The sequence below is a fragment of the Gorilla gorilla genome, chromosome 4, assembly GCF_029281585.2.
Source record: "Gorilla gorilla gorilla isolate KB3781 chromosome 4, NHGRI_mGorGor1-v2.1_pri, whole genome shotgun sequence".
In the NCBI taxonomy this organism is placed as follows: Eukaryota; Metazoa; Chordata; class Mammalia; order Primates; family Hominidae; genus Gorilla; species Gorilla gorilla.
Window position 1 is genome coordinate 55,625,651 of NC_073228.2, and position 14,855 is coordinate 55,640,505.

The 14,855-nt window shown below is 39.4% G+C and overlaps 1 protein-coding gene across 11 annotated transcripts in view; it reads left to right on the top strand.

Annotated features, from left to right (window-relative positions):
• The window catches only part of ACACA (acetyl-CoA carboxylase alpha), a 324,373-nt gene that overhangs the window by 120,767 nt on the left and 188,751 nt on the right, over positions 1–14,855 (top strand). For all 11 annotated transcript variants that reach the window (XM_031011317.3, XM_055388359.2, XM_031011323.3 and 8 more), the window contains 6 exons: positions 2,505–2,637; positions 4,100–4,238; positions 9,511–9,620; positions 10,402–10,483; positions 11,472–11,570; positions 13,225–13,331. In XM_031011317.3, the coding sequence (XP_030867177.3) occupies positions 2,505–2,637; positions 4,100–4,238; positions 9,511–9,620; positions 10,402–10,483; positions 11,472–11,570; positions 13,225–13,331 (670 nt within the window). The remainder of the gene's footprint in view (positions 1–2,504; positions 2,638–4,099; positions 4,239–9,510; positions 9,621–10,401; positions 10,484–11,471; positions 11,571–13,224; positions 13,332–14,855) is intronic.

The following is a 14,855-nucleotide window of genomic DNA, read 5'->3' on the forward strand; positions in this document are numbered from 1 at the left end:
GAGCCACCGTGCCTGGCCTTGTCCCTTCTTGTTATACTCCCGTAGGTGGTGGTTTTGCAAGTTAAGAGCCACACTAAGTCATGTGAAGTGTAGGGAAAATGCCCACTCATTGAGTTTTATGCATAGAGACACTCAGAGAAGAAAGAAAGACTGGTCTTATTTATGTATGTATATGTAAAACTATATGTGCACAGAAAGCTAGATATTGTGCTGCATGTGGGAAGATTTTAATCATACCTTCTTATTTTGAAAAGATACCTTACTGCCCCATCAAGTTTAAATTGTAGGGGAAAGGAAGAAAAGGTGGGAATAGGAAAAGAAAACAGCTGTCTATCAAACGGTGTACAAAGGAGCTTATATCCACTATCTTATTTAATCCTCTGAACACTCTTTTGGAGGGTCTATCAGTCAAGGTGCAGTCACAAGGAAAATAAATTGTACTAGGTGTTATAAACAGAGAACATTCAATAGTGAGAATTGCATAATTGGGTGTTAGAAGAATAAAAGAACAACAACAAAAAAGGCATGCTGAGGTACCCCAGAGTTAATAACTAGAGGAAGTAGCTATCACCCCTAAGTCTGGGAGAACAAAAGGGGAGGTAGTGTTACCAGAACTAGGAGCTTGGTGGAGGTCTCCTGGAGGGCTGGTGCCTGGACCTCTGGGCATAAGCTTTGAGTAGCTGGTACTCAGATCCTTGGCCTGACAGGTGATTGATAGGCCCAGGCAGTGAGGTCCAGAGGATGAGTGAGCATGGCAAGGTTGATATTCTGACTGCCAAAGAGCCACAACCCACTGCTGCTGGTACCTCTGTGGCTTTTCACCAGACTGTTGAAAGAAGCTAGAGACTGGAATTAAGTCTCTGTTACAGCTGGAGCAATGCTGATAACAGCTGGGAAATAGGAAGGAAGGCCCTTTTCTTACCTTTCTGCCTTCCGGTTTGGTGAACAGAACGGGAAGGAGCTAGCAAAGGAGTCTTGGAAATGAAGTTTGCAGAATCTTGGCCCCATTGTCACAGAGCACAGCATAAAAGGGTAGGTTTGGAGCTGAGAGACAATAGGTAAATAACCGGGACAGTAAATATTATGCATATTTTACAAAGAGAACACTGAAGCTGAAAAGGTTAAATTATTTGCAAAAGATCATTTAAGTGGACAGATCTGGAATGTAAACCCAGGCCTGTGCTGTTTCCACTATCATATTTTGTCTAATCCAAGGTGCCATTGATTGTTAGAAACGCTGTTATTTTATGTACCACTAAGAAAAAATACAGTACTGCCAGCCAGGCGCGGTGGCTCATGCCTGTAATCACAACACTTTGGAAGGCCGAGGTGGGCGGATCACCTGAGGTCAGGGGTTCGAGACCAGCCTGGTCAACATGGCGAAACCTTGTCTCTACTAAAAATACAAAAATTAGCCAGGTGTGGTGGCGCGCCTACAGTCTGAGCTACTCTGCAGGCTGAGGCAGGAGAATCGCTTGAACCTGGGAGTTGAAGGTTGTAGTGAGTTGAGATCTGGCCAGTGCATTCCAACCTGGGCGACAGAGTGAGACTCTGGCTCAAAACAACAACAAAAACAGTACTGCCAATTTAATAAGGCATCAATTGTAAAATACATACCAATTTCATATTTTTTTTTTTGAGACACCCATCTCATTCTGTTACCCAGGCTAGAGTGCAGTAGCATGACTATGACTTACTGCAGCCTCAACCACACATGCCCAAGCAATTTATCTGCCTCAGCTGTGCTCCCCCACCCCCCACCCCAAGTAACTGGGGCTACAGGAACACATGACTGTGCCAGCTAATTTTTGTATTTTTTTTATAGACAGGGTTTTGCCATGTTGCCTAGGCTGGTCTCGAATTCCTGGTCTCAAGCCATCCTCTCATCTCAGCCTCCCAAATTGCTGGGATTACAGGCATGAGCCACTGCACCCAGCCTAGGAGATTTTTTTAAAGTAAAAAGAAAAGAAGTAGAACCTTAAAACTGATTAAATATGGCATATTATGCTGCCTTGTAAAGAATTTTGTTTTGGAGTTGTTGATTTTGAAATACCTAGGAGATACCCAGGTAAAACATTTAGTAGGCAGTTTTAAAATGTGGAGTTATATTATAGCTCATAAGAAAGATAGAAGTCAGAGATACAGAGGTGAAAGTCATCTGCACACCAGAGTCGTGATTCAGAAACAACCCCGGTAACTTGTTTTTTGGCTTTAACGGTCTCTGAGTCTATTATTTCTACCATTTATCCTTTGCCTATCTCTTTGTGATGGCATCTGCTGGTAAACCTTGATATTATCTTTTATTATTCAGAAACGCTTTTTTTTCCTTAAATTTCCACAAGCAAGATCATTTTCTTTTCTCTCTTTTATTTGAAAAGTACGTGACCTGCCAGCATGCAGTCTTCACAGGATGCAGTTGTGAAAGTACTGTTACGGGTATGGTAGTGAAAAGCAGGTCTCCAGAAAATATAGGTGGTGTTTTTATGGCTTTTGTATTTTTATAGGTCCAGCATGTCTGGCTTGCACCTAGTAAAGCAGGGCCGAGACAGAAAGAAAATAGATTCTCAACGAGATTTCACTGTGGCTTCTCCAGCAGAATTTGTTACTCGCTTTGGGGGAAATAAAGTGATTGAGAAGGTAAGTTATAACTTGCTGAATTATTTTGTCAAAAGCACTTAGGATTTTATGCTTGCCTAGATTTGTTATCTAGATTTGCTCCCAACTGATATTTAGTTTCTCAGAGGCTTTGCCTCTTTATGTGAATTTTAGCCTTTCTGCCTCCCTAGCATCCTATTAATATAATTTCACTGTTTTCCTATAATATGTATTTACCACAGATAATTTAATCATAGCTAATTAAGGAGTTAAAATAGTGCTCATAAAGTTATTTTTGAGTCCTAGCAACTTGGGGGGCTAAAATGGAAGGATCACTTGAGCCCAGGAGTTCAAGGTTGCAGTGAGCTATGGATTGTGCCACTGCACTCCAACGTGGGCGACAGAGGGACCCTGTCTCAAACAAAACATGTTTTTGAAAGATCTTGTGGTTTTACAGGGTGGGGCTGCACTGATCTGACAGGGTATGAAGAATTGATTAGCTTGTGGGTGCTGGTGGGGAGATAATATGCCACAGCATTGGATTGAAGGCTAAGGGAGTAGAGAGAGTTTCAGAAGAGAAGGATTAAAGAGTTTGATACACTGTGACTTACTGGCTTCCACCAAGTATTTGAGATGTTTCAAGGGAATATACCACATGATATACTTAGAGATTCCAGGTATTTTGAAATGTAATTCCGTGTCACTTTTATCTAAACCATGTCAGAGCTGAGAGGATGACTTGGTTGAAATAGCTTCCGGTGATTAAAAGATTAAAGGATGGGGACCTGTATTTCCACTCCTAAAAGTATTACTTCATCAGCATCCTTTTATTAGTCTTCCAATAAGACAGATTATGTGTCTATTAGTCTATGTTATCCTTAGAGGCATGACTGCAAGATAGGTAAGGAGACGAAAGGTTTGTTTACAGAAAGTCTCAGGATTATTCGATTTTTCTACAACAGTGACCATTCTTTCTGAGGCATTCTCTACAATTCTAAGGTATTGGAGTTCAGTATTTTGGAGAAAAGTAACTAATACCAGGGTTTTTAAACATGTTCAGTGCTCTGTACCTCATTTTATTGCAACAGAGAAGAGTGCATGGCACTGCACTGGTTGGCCTTCCCCCATTCCTGATTTCATAATATATCATCCCTTTGAATTTCATTGTCTTCTGTTCCCTAGTGATTGATATGGTAGTATGGTAGAATAATTCACAAAGTCACAGATTTAAGTAATTGTGACTTTTCCCTTCAAATAAATGAAGTTAGAAAGGAGTATGTTTTAGCTGGCACATACTCAAGTATTTGCTTAGTTAACATTTAAAGATACTGCTTGGACTTGGGGAAGCCAGTTTCTAACAGTCTGGACCAGTAACAAGAATTCTTGGTTGAAAGTATGACTTTTACACAGAAAGATAGATATGCAAAAATTCTCTCATCTCTTTTCCTCCATCGTTGCTTTTTTCTGCCTTTTCTTCCCATTCCCATCTCCTTCCCCCTCCCAGGTTCTTATTGCTAACAATGGCATTGCAGCAGTGAAATGCATGCGGTCTATCCGTAGGTGGTCTTATGAAATGTTTCGAAATGAACGTGCAATTAGATTCGTTGTCATGGTCACACCTGAAGACCTTAAAGCCAATGCAGGTGAGTTATTAGCATTATGAAAGCATCACTCTCAAAACTAAAACATGGAACAGCACAGCCTTTAAGTAGGAGAGTGTTAACTTAGGGGGATTCCCAAACATAGGACTTCCAAGTAAAATCCTTTTAAAATAATTTCTGTTTAAAATGTGTCAGTAATAGACATATAAAAATGATTGCACTATAGTCAACCTCAGTACAGATTCCTGTGTCCTAGGGCTAAGTAGGAAGAAATTTAACAAAAGTGTTGATTTAGGCTTTCAAGTGTATGCCTTTTTCAGTGTTAAATATTTGCTATGCCACATTCTTTGGAATGTGTAAGTGGAAAGATTTAGAGGGAAATGCTGTTTTTTCCTTATGCGTTATATTGAATTATAGAAAAACTTTGGGCTAAGATTTTTTTTTTCTCCTCCTGAGGGAGAGACCTTTTGGGGCCGAAGTGTGTTTCACTCTGTAAATTCGGCTACATATTCTTTTTACTCAGATGGTTCTCTGTCTGATAGTTGTAGATAAAGACTATTGGTATAGCTGAAAGATATGACTAGTCTTTCTTCTCCATACCTTCTATCACTAAGGTATAATCTCTTAAGGTAGAGTACCCACAGATAATGTGAAGAGCTATCTTTTTTTACTTTTTTTTTATCTTTTACTCCTAGGAAGCTGCGAAAAAGAGCTATCCTTTTATACTTATTTTAGTCTGCATATGTTTTTTCTTTGTTGAGACAATGGTATTATGATTATTCCTAAGAAAGAAAGGTTATTATATCATCTTATTTAGAAATTGAGAAGTCACCAATTTATTAGAAAGCAAATGTTATATATTAGATCATTCTTGCATTGCTATAAAGAAATACCTGAGGCTGCGTAATTTGTAAAGAAAAGAGGTTTAATTGGCTCACGATTCTGCAGGCTTTACAGGAAGCATGGTGCTGGCATCTGCTCTGCTTCTGGGGAGGCCTCAGGACACTTACTATCCTGGGGGAAGATGAAGGGGGAGTAGGCACATCACATAGCCAGAGCAGGAACAACACAGAGAATTGTGGGGAGGGTGCCACACACTTTTAAACAACCAGATCTCATATGAACTTAGAGTGAGAACTCACGTATCATCAAGGAGATGGCCCAAGCCATTCATGAGGGAGCTGCCCTCATGATCCAAACACCTCCTACTAGGCCCCATTTCCGAGACTGGAGATTACAATTCAATATGATATTTGGTGAGGGACATACATTCAAACTATCTCATGTTATTATATGAAATCATTTAGATGCACACTTTCGCATCTCTGAGCCACAAGTTTCATACTTATAAAAGGAAGATCCTAATGTCTAATTCACTGGATAATTGTAAAGATGAGATCATCTATAATAAATACAGATTATCTTGCGTGGTTTTTTTTTTTTTCCTTTTGAGAGGGAGTCTTGCTCTGTCACCAGGCTGCAGTGCAGTGGCGCAAACTCAGCTCACTGCAACCTCCGCCTCCTGGGTTCATGCAATTCTTCTGCCTCAGCCTCCCAAGTAGCTGGGACTACAGGTGCGTGCCACCATGCCCAGCTAATTTTTGTATTTTTAGTAGAGACAGGGTTTCACCATGTTGGCCAGGATGGTCTCGGTCTCTTGACCTTGTGATCCACCTGCCTCAGCCTCCCAAAGTACTAGGATTACAGGTGTAAGCCACTGCGCCCGGTCCGGTTTCTTTTTCCCCATTCATTTCTACCTGGTACTCCAATTAATTCATTTATTCATTCACTTAACATGGAGACCGACAGTTGAATAAGATGTGATCTTGTTGTAGGAAACAAATTTCAATACAATGAGGTAAGTGCTATAAAAGAAACATGCACAGGGTCCGGTGAGAACACAGAGATGAGACATCTAATTCTTGGGGGCAGGCTTAAGAGAAAGCTTTCTTAGGCTGAGTGTGGTGGCTCATGCCTGTAATCCCAGCACTTTGGGATGCTGAAGCGGGTGGATCACTTGAGGTCAGGAGTTTGGGACCAGCCTGGTCAACATGATGAAACCCCATCTCTACTAAAAATACAAAAATTAGCTGGGCATGGTGCTGGTGCCCGTAAATCCAGCTACTCGGAAGCTGAGGCAGGAGAATCGCATGAACCCAGGAGGAGGAGGTTGTGGTGAGCTGAGATTGTGCCACTGCATTCCAGCCTGGGCCACAAAGCGAGACTCAGTCTCAATGAAAAAAAAAAAAAAAAAAGAGAGAAAGACAGCTTTCTGAAAGAGATTATGTCTAACCAAGAATGAGTAAGAGTTAGTGAAGCAATTGGGGAGAGAGAAAGGTGTACCAGACAGAAAGAACAGCATATGCAAATGCATAAAGGTATGACACAAGTGGTTTTCTAGAAATTACGGATGGCTACAAGATGTGATATAGTATTTGCCAAGGGGGACCTTGTTTTCCATCCTCAAAAGCACAGACTTTGTCTTTTAAGGAGAGTATGTGTGTGTGTTGGACATCTGAGGATTTGCATTTTAAATGAATGTGTTTTTTGGTGTGTGTGTGTGTGTGTGTGTGTTTTAACTATGTAAAAGTTGAAGAGTATAATGAATCCCTTCCCATCTACCTGTCATGCAATATCAATAATTATCAACTTATGGCTAATCTAGTTTCATCTATATTCTTAACCCCGTGCACAATTATTTTGATGCAAATCCTTGATACCATATTATTCTTCATGTTATCTGTGAAGATACTCTACCTTAAGGTTAAGAGATTATACCTTATTGATAAAAAGTATGGAGGGCCAGGCATGGTGGTTTACGCCTGTAATCTCAGCACTTTGGGAGGCCAAGGCAGGCGGATCACTTGAACCCAGGAGTTCAAGGTCAGCCTGGACCATGTGGTGAAACTGTCTCTACAAAAAATGCAAAAATTAGCCGGGCATAGAGGCGCATGCCAGTAGTCTCAGCTACTCCGGAGGCTGAGGTGGGAGAATCACTTTAGCCCGGGAGGTCGAGGTCGCAGTGAGCCATGACCATGCCACTGCATTCCAGTCTGGGTGTCAGAGTGAGATCCGGTCTCAAAAACAAACAAACAAACAAAAAAGAAATCTAAACCAAAACAATACTGAAGATTTTTTTTTTTACTTACAAAACTCACAAAATTGAAAACATTGATAATACCTAACATAGGTGAGAGTATTTGGTACCCATGTTGCTAGTGAGAGTCTGAAAATGTGAATACCTTTTGACCCAATAGTTTTATTGCTAGTAACATATCTGTGGATATAATTGGACAGCCGTACAGGGACACACATTATTTTATTATTTTTCAAATTATACATAATCTGTACTTCCATCGATAAGTTAGTAGTCAAATGAATTATATAGGCTATTGAAATATTAGGTATCCATAAAAAATATTAAACATATATATACCAAAAATATATATATTTATATACAGTAAAGCATAAACTGGTTGTCTTTGAGGTGGGACAATAGGTGAGAGTCTCGCTCTGTCCCCCAGGCTGGAGTGCAGTGGCGCAGTCTCGGCTCACTGCAACCTCTGCCTCCTGGGTTCAAGCGACTCTCATGCCTCAGCCTCCCGAGTGGCTGGGATTACAGGTGCCCACCACCAGGCCCAGCTAATTTTTTTTTTTTTTTTTTTTAAGACGGAGTCTTGCTCTGTCACCCAGGTTGGTGCAGTGGCGTGATCTCAGCTTACTGCAACCTCTGCCTCCCAGGTTCAAGCGATTCTGCTGCCTCAGCCTCCCTCAGCCTCACTCTGTCTGTGGTGGGACTACAGGCTTGTGCCACCATCCCCGGCTAATTTTTTGTATTTTTTGTAGAGATGGGGTTTCACCATGTTAGCCAGGATGGTCTCCATCTCCTGACCTCGTGATCCGCCCACCTCAGCCTCCCAAAATGCTAGGATTACAGGCGTGAGCCACTGTGCCTGGCCAATTTTCACTTTTAAAATATAGTATTGTTATATTCTGTTGTATTATCTAACATTATTTAATAATTTGCATGCTTTCCTTCCTATAATCAAAGAGAACAATAAGCCTATTTTAATTTTGAAGAAATTCTAGCGGAATTTTTTTTAGTAGAATTTTTTTTAGAAGGGACTTAAAATCTTTTAGAAATAAGAACAAGATAATCACCATTCTGACTGGCGTGAGATGATATCTCATTATGGTTTTGATTTGCATTTCTCTAATGATCACTGATGTTGAGGTTTTTTTTAAAATATGTTTGTTGGCCGCATAAGTGTCTTCTTTTGAGAAGCGTCTGTCTGTTCCTGTCCTTTACCAGTGCATGTGGGGCTTAATACCTAGGTGATGGGTTGATAGGTTCAGCAAACCACCATGGCACACGTTTACCTATGTAACAAACCTGGATGTCCTGCACATGTATCCTGGAACTTACATTTTTAAAAAAGAACAAGATAAAATAAATTTATTATTAGTAAATAATGTTGGATGCTTGAGTTGAAATTTGAAAGCTAAAATAAATTTATAAATGGTGGAAATGAACTTTGAGGAAGTTACTTAACTCCTCCAAGCCATCATTTTCTGTCACATGTCATATATTGGGTTGATGAGAGAATTAAATGAGATAATGTATATACAAAGTGCTAGTTACAGTCCCTACACGTGGTAGCTCTTGTGTTACAATTGTCATTGCCAGAATAGGAAAATAGAGATGTTAGGTGACAAATTTGAAAGGGAATACTGTACAACAAATATATATGAGAAAGTGGTTATCTTTCTAAAGTTTCTTACAAATACCTGTTACCCTCAGTATTCCAGATAAACTCTTTCCAGACACTCCTGTAACTAACCTTTCTTGTTTAGCCAGTTTGCAAGCCATTCAGGCTCTCCTATCTTTCTCCATTCTGTCAAGCTCTGTACCAGGAAAAGGGCTTTCTCTAGGTCCAGTGCCAGTTAAAGACAAAGGATGTCAGGACTAGAACTTCTTCTCAGAATAGAGTAATTGCACTTGGGCCCCTAACTGACAGACACATCAGCCTTGATATAGAAGTCATAAAGATTCCTCAGAAAGATTACATAGTAAAATGTTGGAGAATTGCTATTTTAGTATAAGAGCTTCTAAATATGGGATTAACTCGTATTAGTGCTTGTGACTTAACAAACTAAGAGCCTCGAACTAAATGGTCCTGGAAATTATCCTACTAATGCTGTTTGTCCTGTGGTTACTTATGATAGTCCCTGACCTTTACGTAGTTTTGCTGTGCAATTATATTTCTGGAAAAAAAAAATCATGTGTTCTCTATTAATTCACTTGCATTTTCAGAATACATTAAGATGGCAGATCACTATGTGCCAGTGCCTGGAGGACCAAACAACAACAACTATGCAAATGTGGAATTAATTCTTGATATTGCTAAAAGGATCCCAGTACAAGTAAGAGATGCCAATGTGCCCTTTAAAACCAAATTTAGCCATTTTATAGTTAGGCACAAGGGGATATCTAGAGAAGAACATTTTTGTAAAGCATCGTTTTCGAAAATTATTAAATGCATGTGTATGGGATAACTAAACCAAATAAGGAAAAGAAAGATGGAAATAATGGAATGGCTAAAAATAAGGTAAACATAATACAAACAGAAGGTTTGGAAGCGTCTTCCAGAGATTATTTATTCTAGGTATCTCTCCTTTGAGCCAGTAAAAATTACCTGTTTGTTGTGGAATATTAGCCTAAAGGATGGTGGTATATTAAAGAAGTAGGCTGTTTCTTCCCTGTCACATTGTGTTAGTAAGTTTAGGGTAGGTACCTTAAAGCCCAAAGAGGAAAAAACTCTAAACTTAGATGGCAGTGTAATCAATAAAGATGTAATGGAGTGGCCATAGTAATTGAATATGTGAAACATAGCCAGTTTTTCTAGAAAACGCCCTTTACAGCCTAGGCTATGAATTGAGTTTCCTAAAGAGCAACAAGTATAACTGGATCTTAACATCAATTTCAACTTGGTTTTGACACCTTCAGAAATCTTGCCACAATGAACTACTTATTGTTACTCTGTAAAGAGTTTGCCAACAATCAAGCATAGAAGCTGAATTAAGCATTAGGCTGCTGTGGAACTACTGTACCTCAAGAAACAGGGCCAGCCTGGATAGAGACTCTTGCAGTTTGTGGGGGTTTTGTATGAATTTTAAGAATGAATTATATTATATTCCCTTGCAGGCAGTGTGGGCTGGCTGGGGTCATGCTTCTGAGAATCCCAAACTACCGGAACTTCTCTTGAAAAATGGCATTGCCTTCATGGGTAAGCCGTTCTGACATATTGTCCCTGTCTTTCTGTTTCTTTCTGTCAATTTTGCCCACATTTTACTCTATAGTCTGATTTTCTGCTTAACATGTGCTGGGCTTTCTCTCTCTCTCTCTTTTTTTTTCCCTCAATCTATTACTAACTCTCAGAGTAACCCTCTTCATTTCTTTCTTTTTTTTAATTTTTTGCTTATCTCACTTCATCTTGATTTTGTTTTCTGTCCCTGGGTCAGATATGGAGATATGGAGAAGGCTTTGGTTTCTAAAACACTGACCTTTTAAAACTTTGCAGCTAACCTTAAGAAAGCATGTGGGAAAATGACCTGTTTTTAGATAGTGAAGATAATTGAATACTCAGGATGCCCTGGCAGTGTGCCCTTAAATATGAATCAGCACCTTTGCATTTAAGCATATAGGTGATACTCCTACAAGTGAGAGATACTTCTGACTTTTCTGCTGTCATTATACCAGAGAGAAAAACAGAGGTTATATAGCTCAAAGTATTTTTCTCTCTGTCTCAGAGACCTTAAACAATGAAGATTATGTTTTGTAAACCTTTTTAAAGATGTCTCCTTTTTGGGTTCCCCTAAGACCAAAGAGCGTATACTATTTCAGACTTGAATCCTAAAACTTTAAAGTCCTTATTTCAGGTTATTGACTTAAAAAAGAAGACTTTATTGATCTGGTAAAGTTGGATCATGAGGAATGATAACATTATAGCTAGATTTGTCAAAAATTTAATTCAGCATACATTTATATATATTGAGCTCTCACTCTGCACAAAAAGCTTACTACATTAGGTTTTATAGATGGTACAGAGATAAGTCAAAGCATAATAGTCCCCATAATTTATGATCTCCTTGATATGTGAGGGGTGGGGGGAGGACAAGACAAATACATAAATAGCTATAATACAAGGCAACTACATGTGCCAGAAATGAGGCCAAGGTGTTACAGTCAGGATTCTTTTCCTGTTTCGTTTTTAGGTCCTCCAAGCCAGGCCATGTGGGCTTTAGGGGATAAGATTGCATCTTCCATAGTGGCTCAAACTGCAGGTATCCCAACTCTTCCCTGGAGCGGCAGTGGTAAGAACTGAATTCTTGTTTGTATCTTGAAGTACAGAATAGCTCAGTAGGATATTTGGGACTTACCTCTTTTGAAAAAGTATTGGTATACTTGACAAGAAATGGAATACTGGTTGATTAATGGTACCTTGTAGCTCCTAGCTTAATTAATACACCTGTGATTCTTTTAGTAATATAAATTTAGTTCCAGGTACACAGATGCTAAATTGTGATCTGGAGTGATCTTGAGAGTTAACTTAGAAAAACTCTGGGAAAACATATATATGGTTTTGTGGGTTTAGATGTACTCTGGGTAGGCTAGAATCTTCCTCAGAGGTGGGCTTCCCAGGGGGAATTGGGTCTTCGGACCTGCCTGGGAGTAGCCTGGATCACTAGGAAAAACCTAAAACCCACTTACTCAAATGTTTCCTTGCAAATGTTTTGTTTCTTTTTTTTTCTTTTCTTTTTTTTTTTTTTGAGTTGGAGTCTCACTCTGTTGCCCAGGCTGGAGTGCAGTGGCATGATCTTGGCTCACTGCATCCTCCACCTTCCGGGTTCAAGCAATTCTCTGCCTCAGCCTCCCGAGTAGCTGGGATTACAGGCACCCGCCACCACACCCAGCTAATTTTTGTATTTTTTTGTAGAGACAGGGTTTCACCATCTTGGCCAGGCTGGTCTTGAACTCCTGACCTCGTGATCCACCTGCCTTGGCCTCCCAAAGTGCTGGGATTACAGGCATGAGCCACCGCGCCTGGCGCCAATGTTTTCTTGATATCAACCCACAATCTATTGATGATTTGATTTGACTGTTTAAAAACCATTCAACCTCAGTTGCCCTTGATGCAGAAAATGAGGTCAGTAATTAACCTTTCTTCCAGGCGTGCCAGAGGGGCAAGAATTTTCAAAAAGTGATTTATTCTCAACACATCCCTTAAACAGTTCCATGTGAATTATTATAGCTGATAACAATATGAGCCTTTTTTTTTTTTTTTTTTTAAGTACTCAAGCACTGGGAACAGACATACACTAAAACCTCTTTTAAATGGGAATGACCACTGTCTTGAGGCTGAACAGATTTGAACCCTTGTTACTCTGGCTCTCCAGGGAGATTGCCATATCCTCTCCAGATCTGCTGGGTCAAATAGTTTAAAATAAAAGGTTGAATTTGTTCTTGTTTGAATGGAGAGGCTATAGTGTTCCCCTTGTGGCTGAGTACAGGGACGTTCAGAGAGCATGGAATCATGACTTTGCTGAGGCCGATAAAACCGCCATTTCTATTTCCAAGGGCTCATAAAGATTGAATTATTTCCCAGACCTCTTGGCCCTGGAGCAGGCCTGAACACACAGTTTGAAGGTATTTTGCCTGCTGAGTTGCTGTGAGAAGTATGCTATGTTCTTTTTTTGTTTGTTTTGATCTTGTATGTCTTTGCATTTTTATAAGTTGCTCCCTGTTAATTCGGCTGGCTTTTGCCAGCGTAAGAACCCAAGTTTCTGGGTCATGCTATGGCTAAATCCTGTTAACCCCAAGGACTGATCAGGGTTTTATGGCATCCTGCTTTCTCCCATCCACTCTCAGTTTTGGATAAATACGATAGCATTTCAAAGAATGCAGAGCAGAAAATTGACAAGAGCAGAAGATCTTGTAATTGCCCTAAGTTGCTATTGTCTGTTGCAGGTCTTCGTGTGGACTGGCAGGAAAATGATTTTTCAAAACGTATCTTAAATGTTCCCCAGGAGCTATATGAAAAAGGTTATGTGAAAGATGTGGATGATGGGCTACAGGTAGGTTACTAACTCCAGGGAGTGATACCTTTCAGCTGACCAGTTATAGTCACAAATGTGGAGATTGGGAGCCTGGCTCGTGATATATACCCAAGGTGGTGTTAGGGATGTAAGACCAGGAGGTGTAGTTTGAAAGTATAGAATACGCTGGTTTCTCTTTAGATTGCATAAGTCTGCCTTTAAAAAGTACAGATTGAGGAAGTGACTTTAAATGTAAACAATCTAAATTCATTTTGAAGCAGGCTGCTCATCTGGACAGAACATTTCTTAGGTGATTAAGTCAGAGTTTTAAGGAGGTGCTGATTCTCTCTCTCTCTACCACCTGTTAGTGTGTGAGGGCGGGGACAACAAACAACATACTTTTTCCACTGGTTGAATTCAGAACCAAGAAGCCAGGAAGCAGAGATCAAACAGTCAGCTTTATTACGAACAGAGATGTTGGTGAAAATGGCTTAAGTGTGTAGCAACATTCAGATTTGTAAACTAAACACCAGAGTTAAGCAGGCTCACTCACCCACTGGTTACTGGCAGTGCCGAATGACCACAGATTTCCCTCGACAGAGAGAGAGCTTAATTCAGCTTAGTGTATGGCTGAGAGCTGACAAAGCATATGTCCTGTGCAGTGGGCTGATCCCAAAGGGGAAGAGGCTGAGCTATGCATATTCAGTCCCTCCTTCCAAGTTGACCAATCACATAATTTATTATTTTTCCCTTGGGGAGGAGCAAGGGAATGAACCAAGAAAGACTGAAAGTGTTACTCTTAATTATTGTCTATCCATGTAGAAATGTGAACCTAGGCAAAAGGAGATCCTTTCCCCAACATTACCTTTTCTTTCCTTACAGTTCCCTCCAATTTGTTCCCCTTTCACTTTTATAAATAGTTTAAAGTGTTGGTTATGCTTCCAGGTATAATGAAAGATAATGCAAGAGGCTATTGTAGAAAAATACACTGCTTGAGTTTGACTTGTGTCATGTAAATTCAAGAGGGATGCTGAATGTTCAAATAATTTTGTTGTATTGTTTGCATTTTAAGTTAAACATCCTGTAATCTCCTTAATAAGAAGAATTAATATTTCTAATTGAATTTCAAATGCTTTATTTTGTTTGTTATAATTTGCAAAAGAGTAGAAGCTCTTTATAAGGAACTAGCTATTCTAGCTATTTTGCTTATCGACTAACATTCTTTTTTATTTTTTCTGGTTATAATTATAAACAGCATTTTCTGGTAGAAAATTTGAAAAGCCAAAGATGATGATAAAGCCACATGCAAACACACCATCCAAAGATAATGCGCATTAACCTATTCATTTTTTTATCCCTTTTCAACTCATAGATTTATATCATATACAAATCTTTATTAATAGATTCCTATACTTATGATAATTATAAGTTTTGGGTCTTACTATATGTATTGTGTTGGTAATCATAATACTTTTTTCTACTTAATATTTTTTTGTCCTTCTACCTCCCCGCTCCTTACTTAACATTATATTAAAGTGTTAAAATTCTTCCAAAATATTTTTA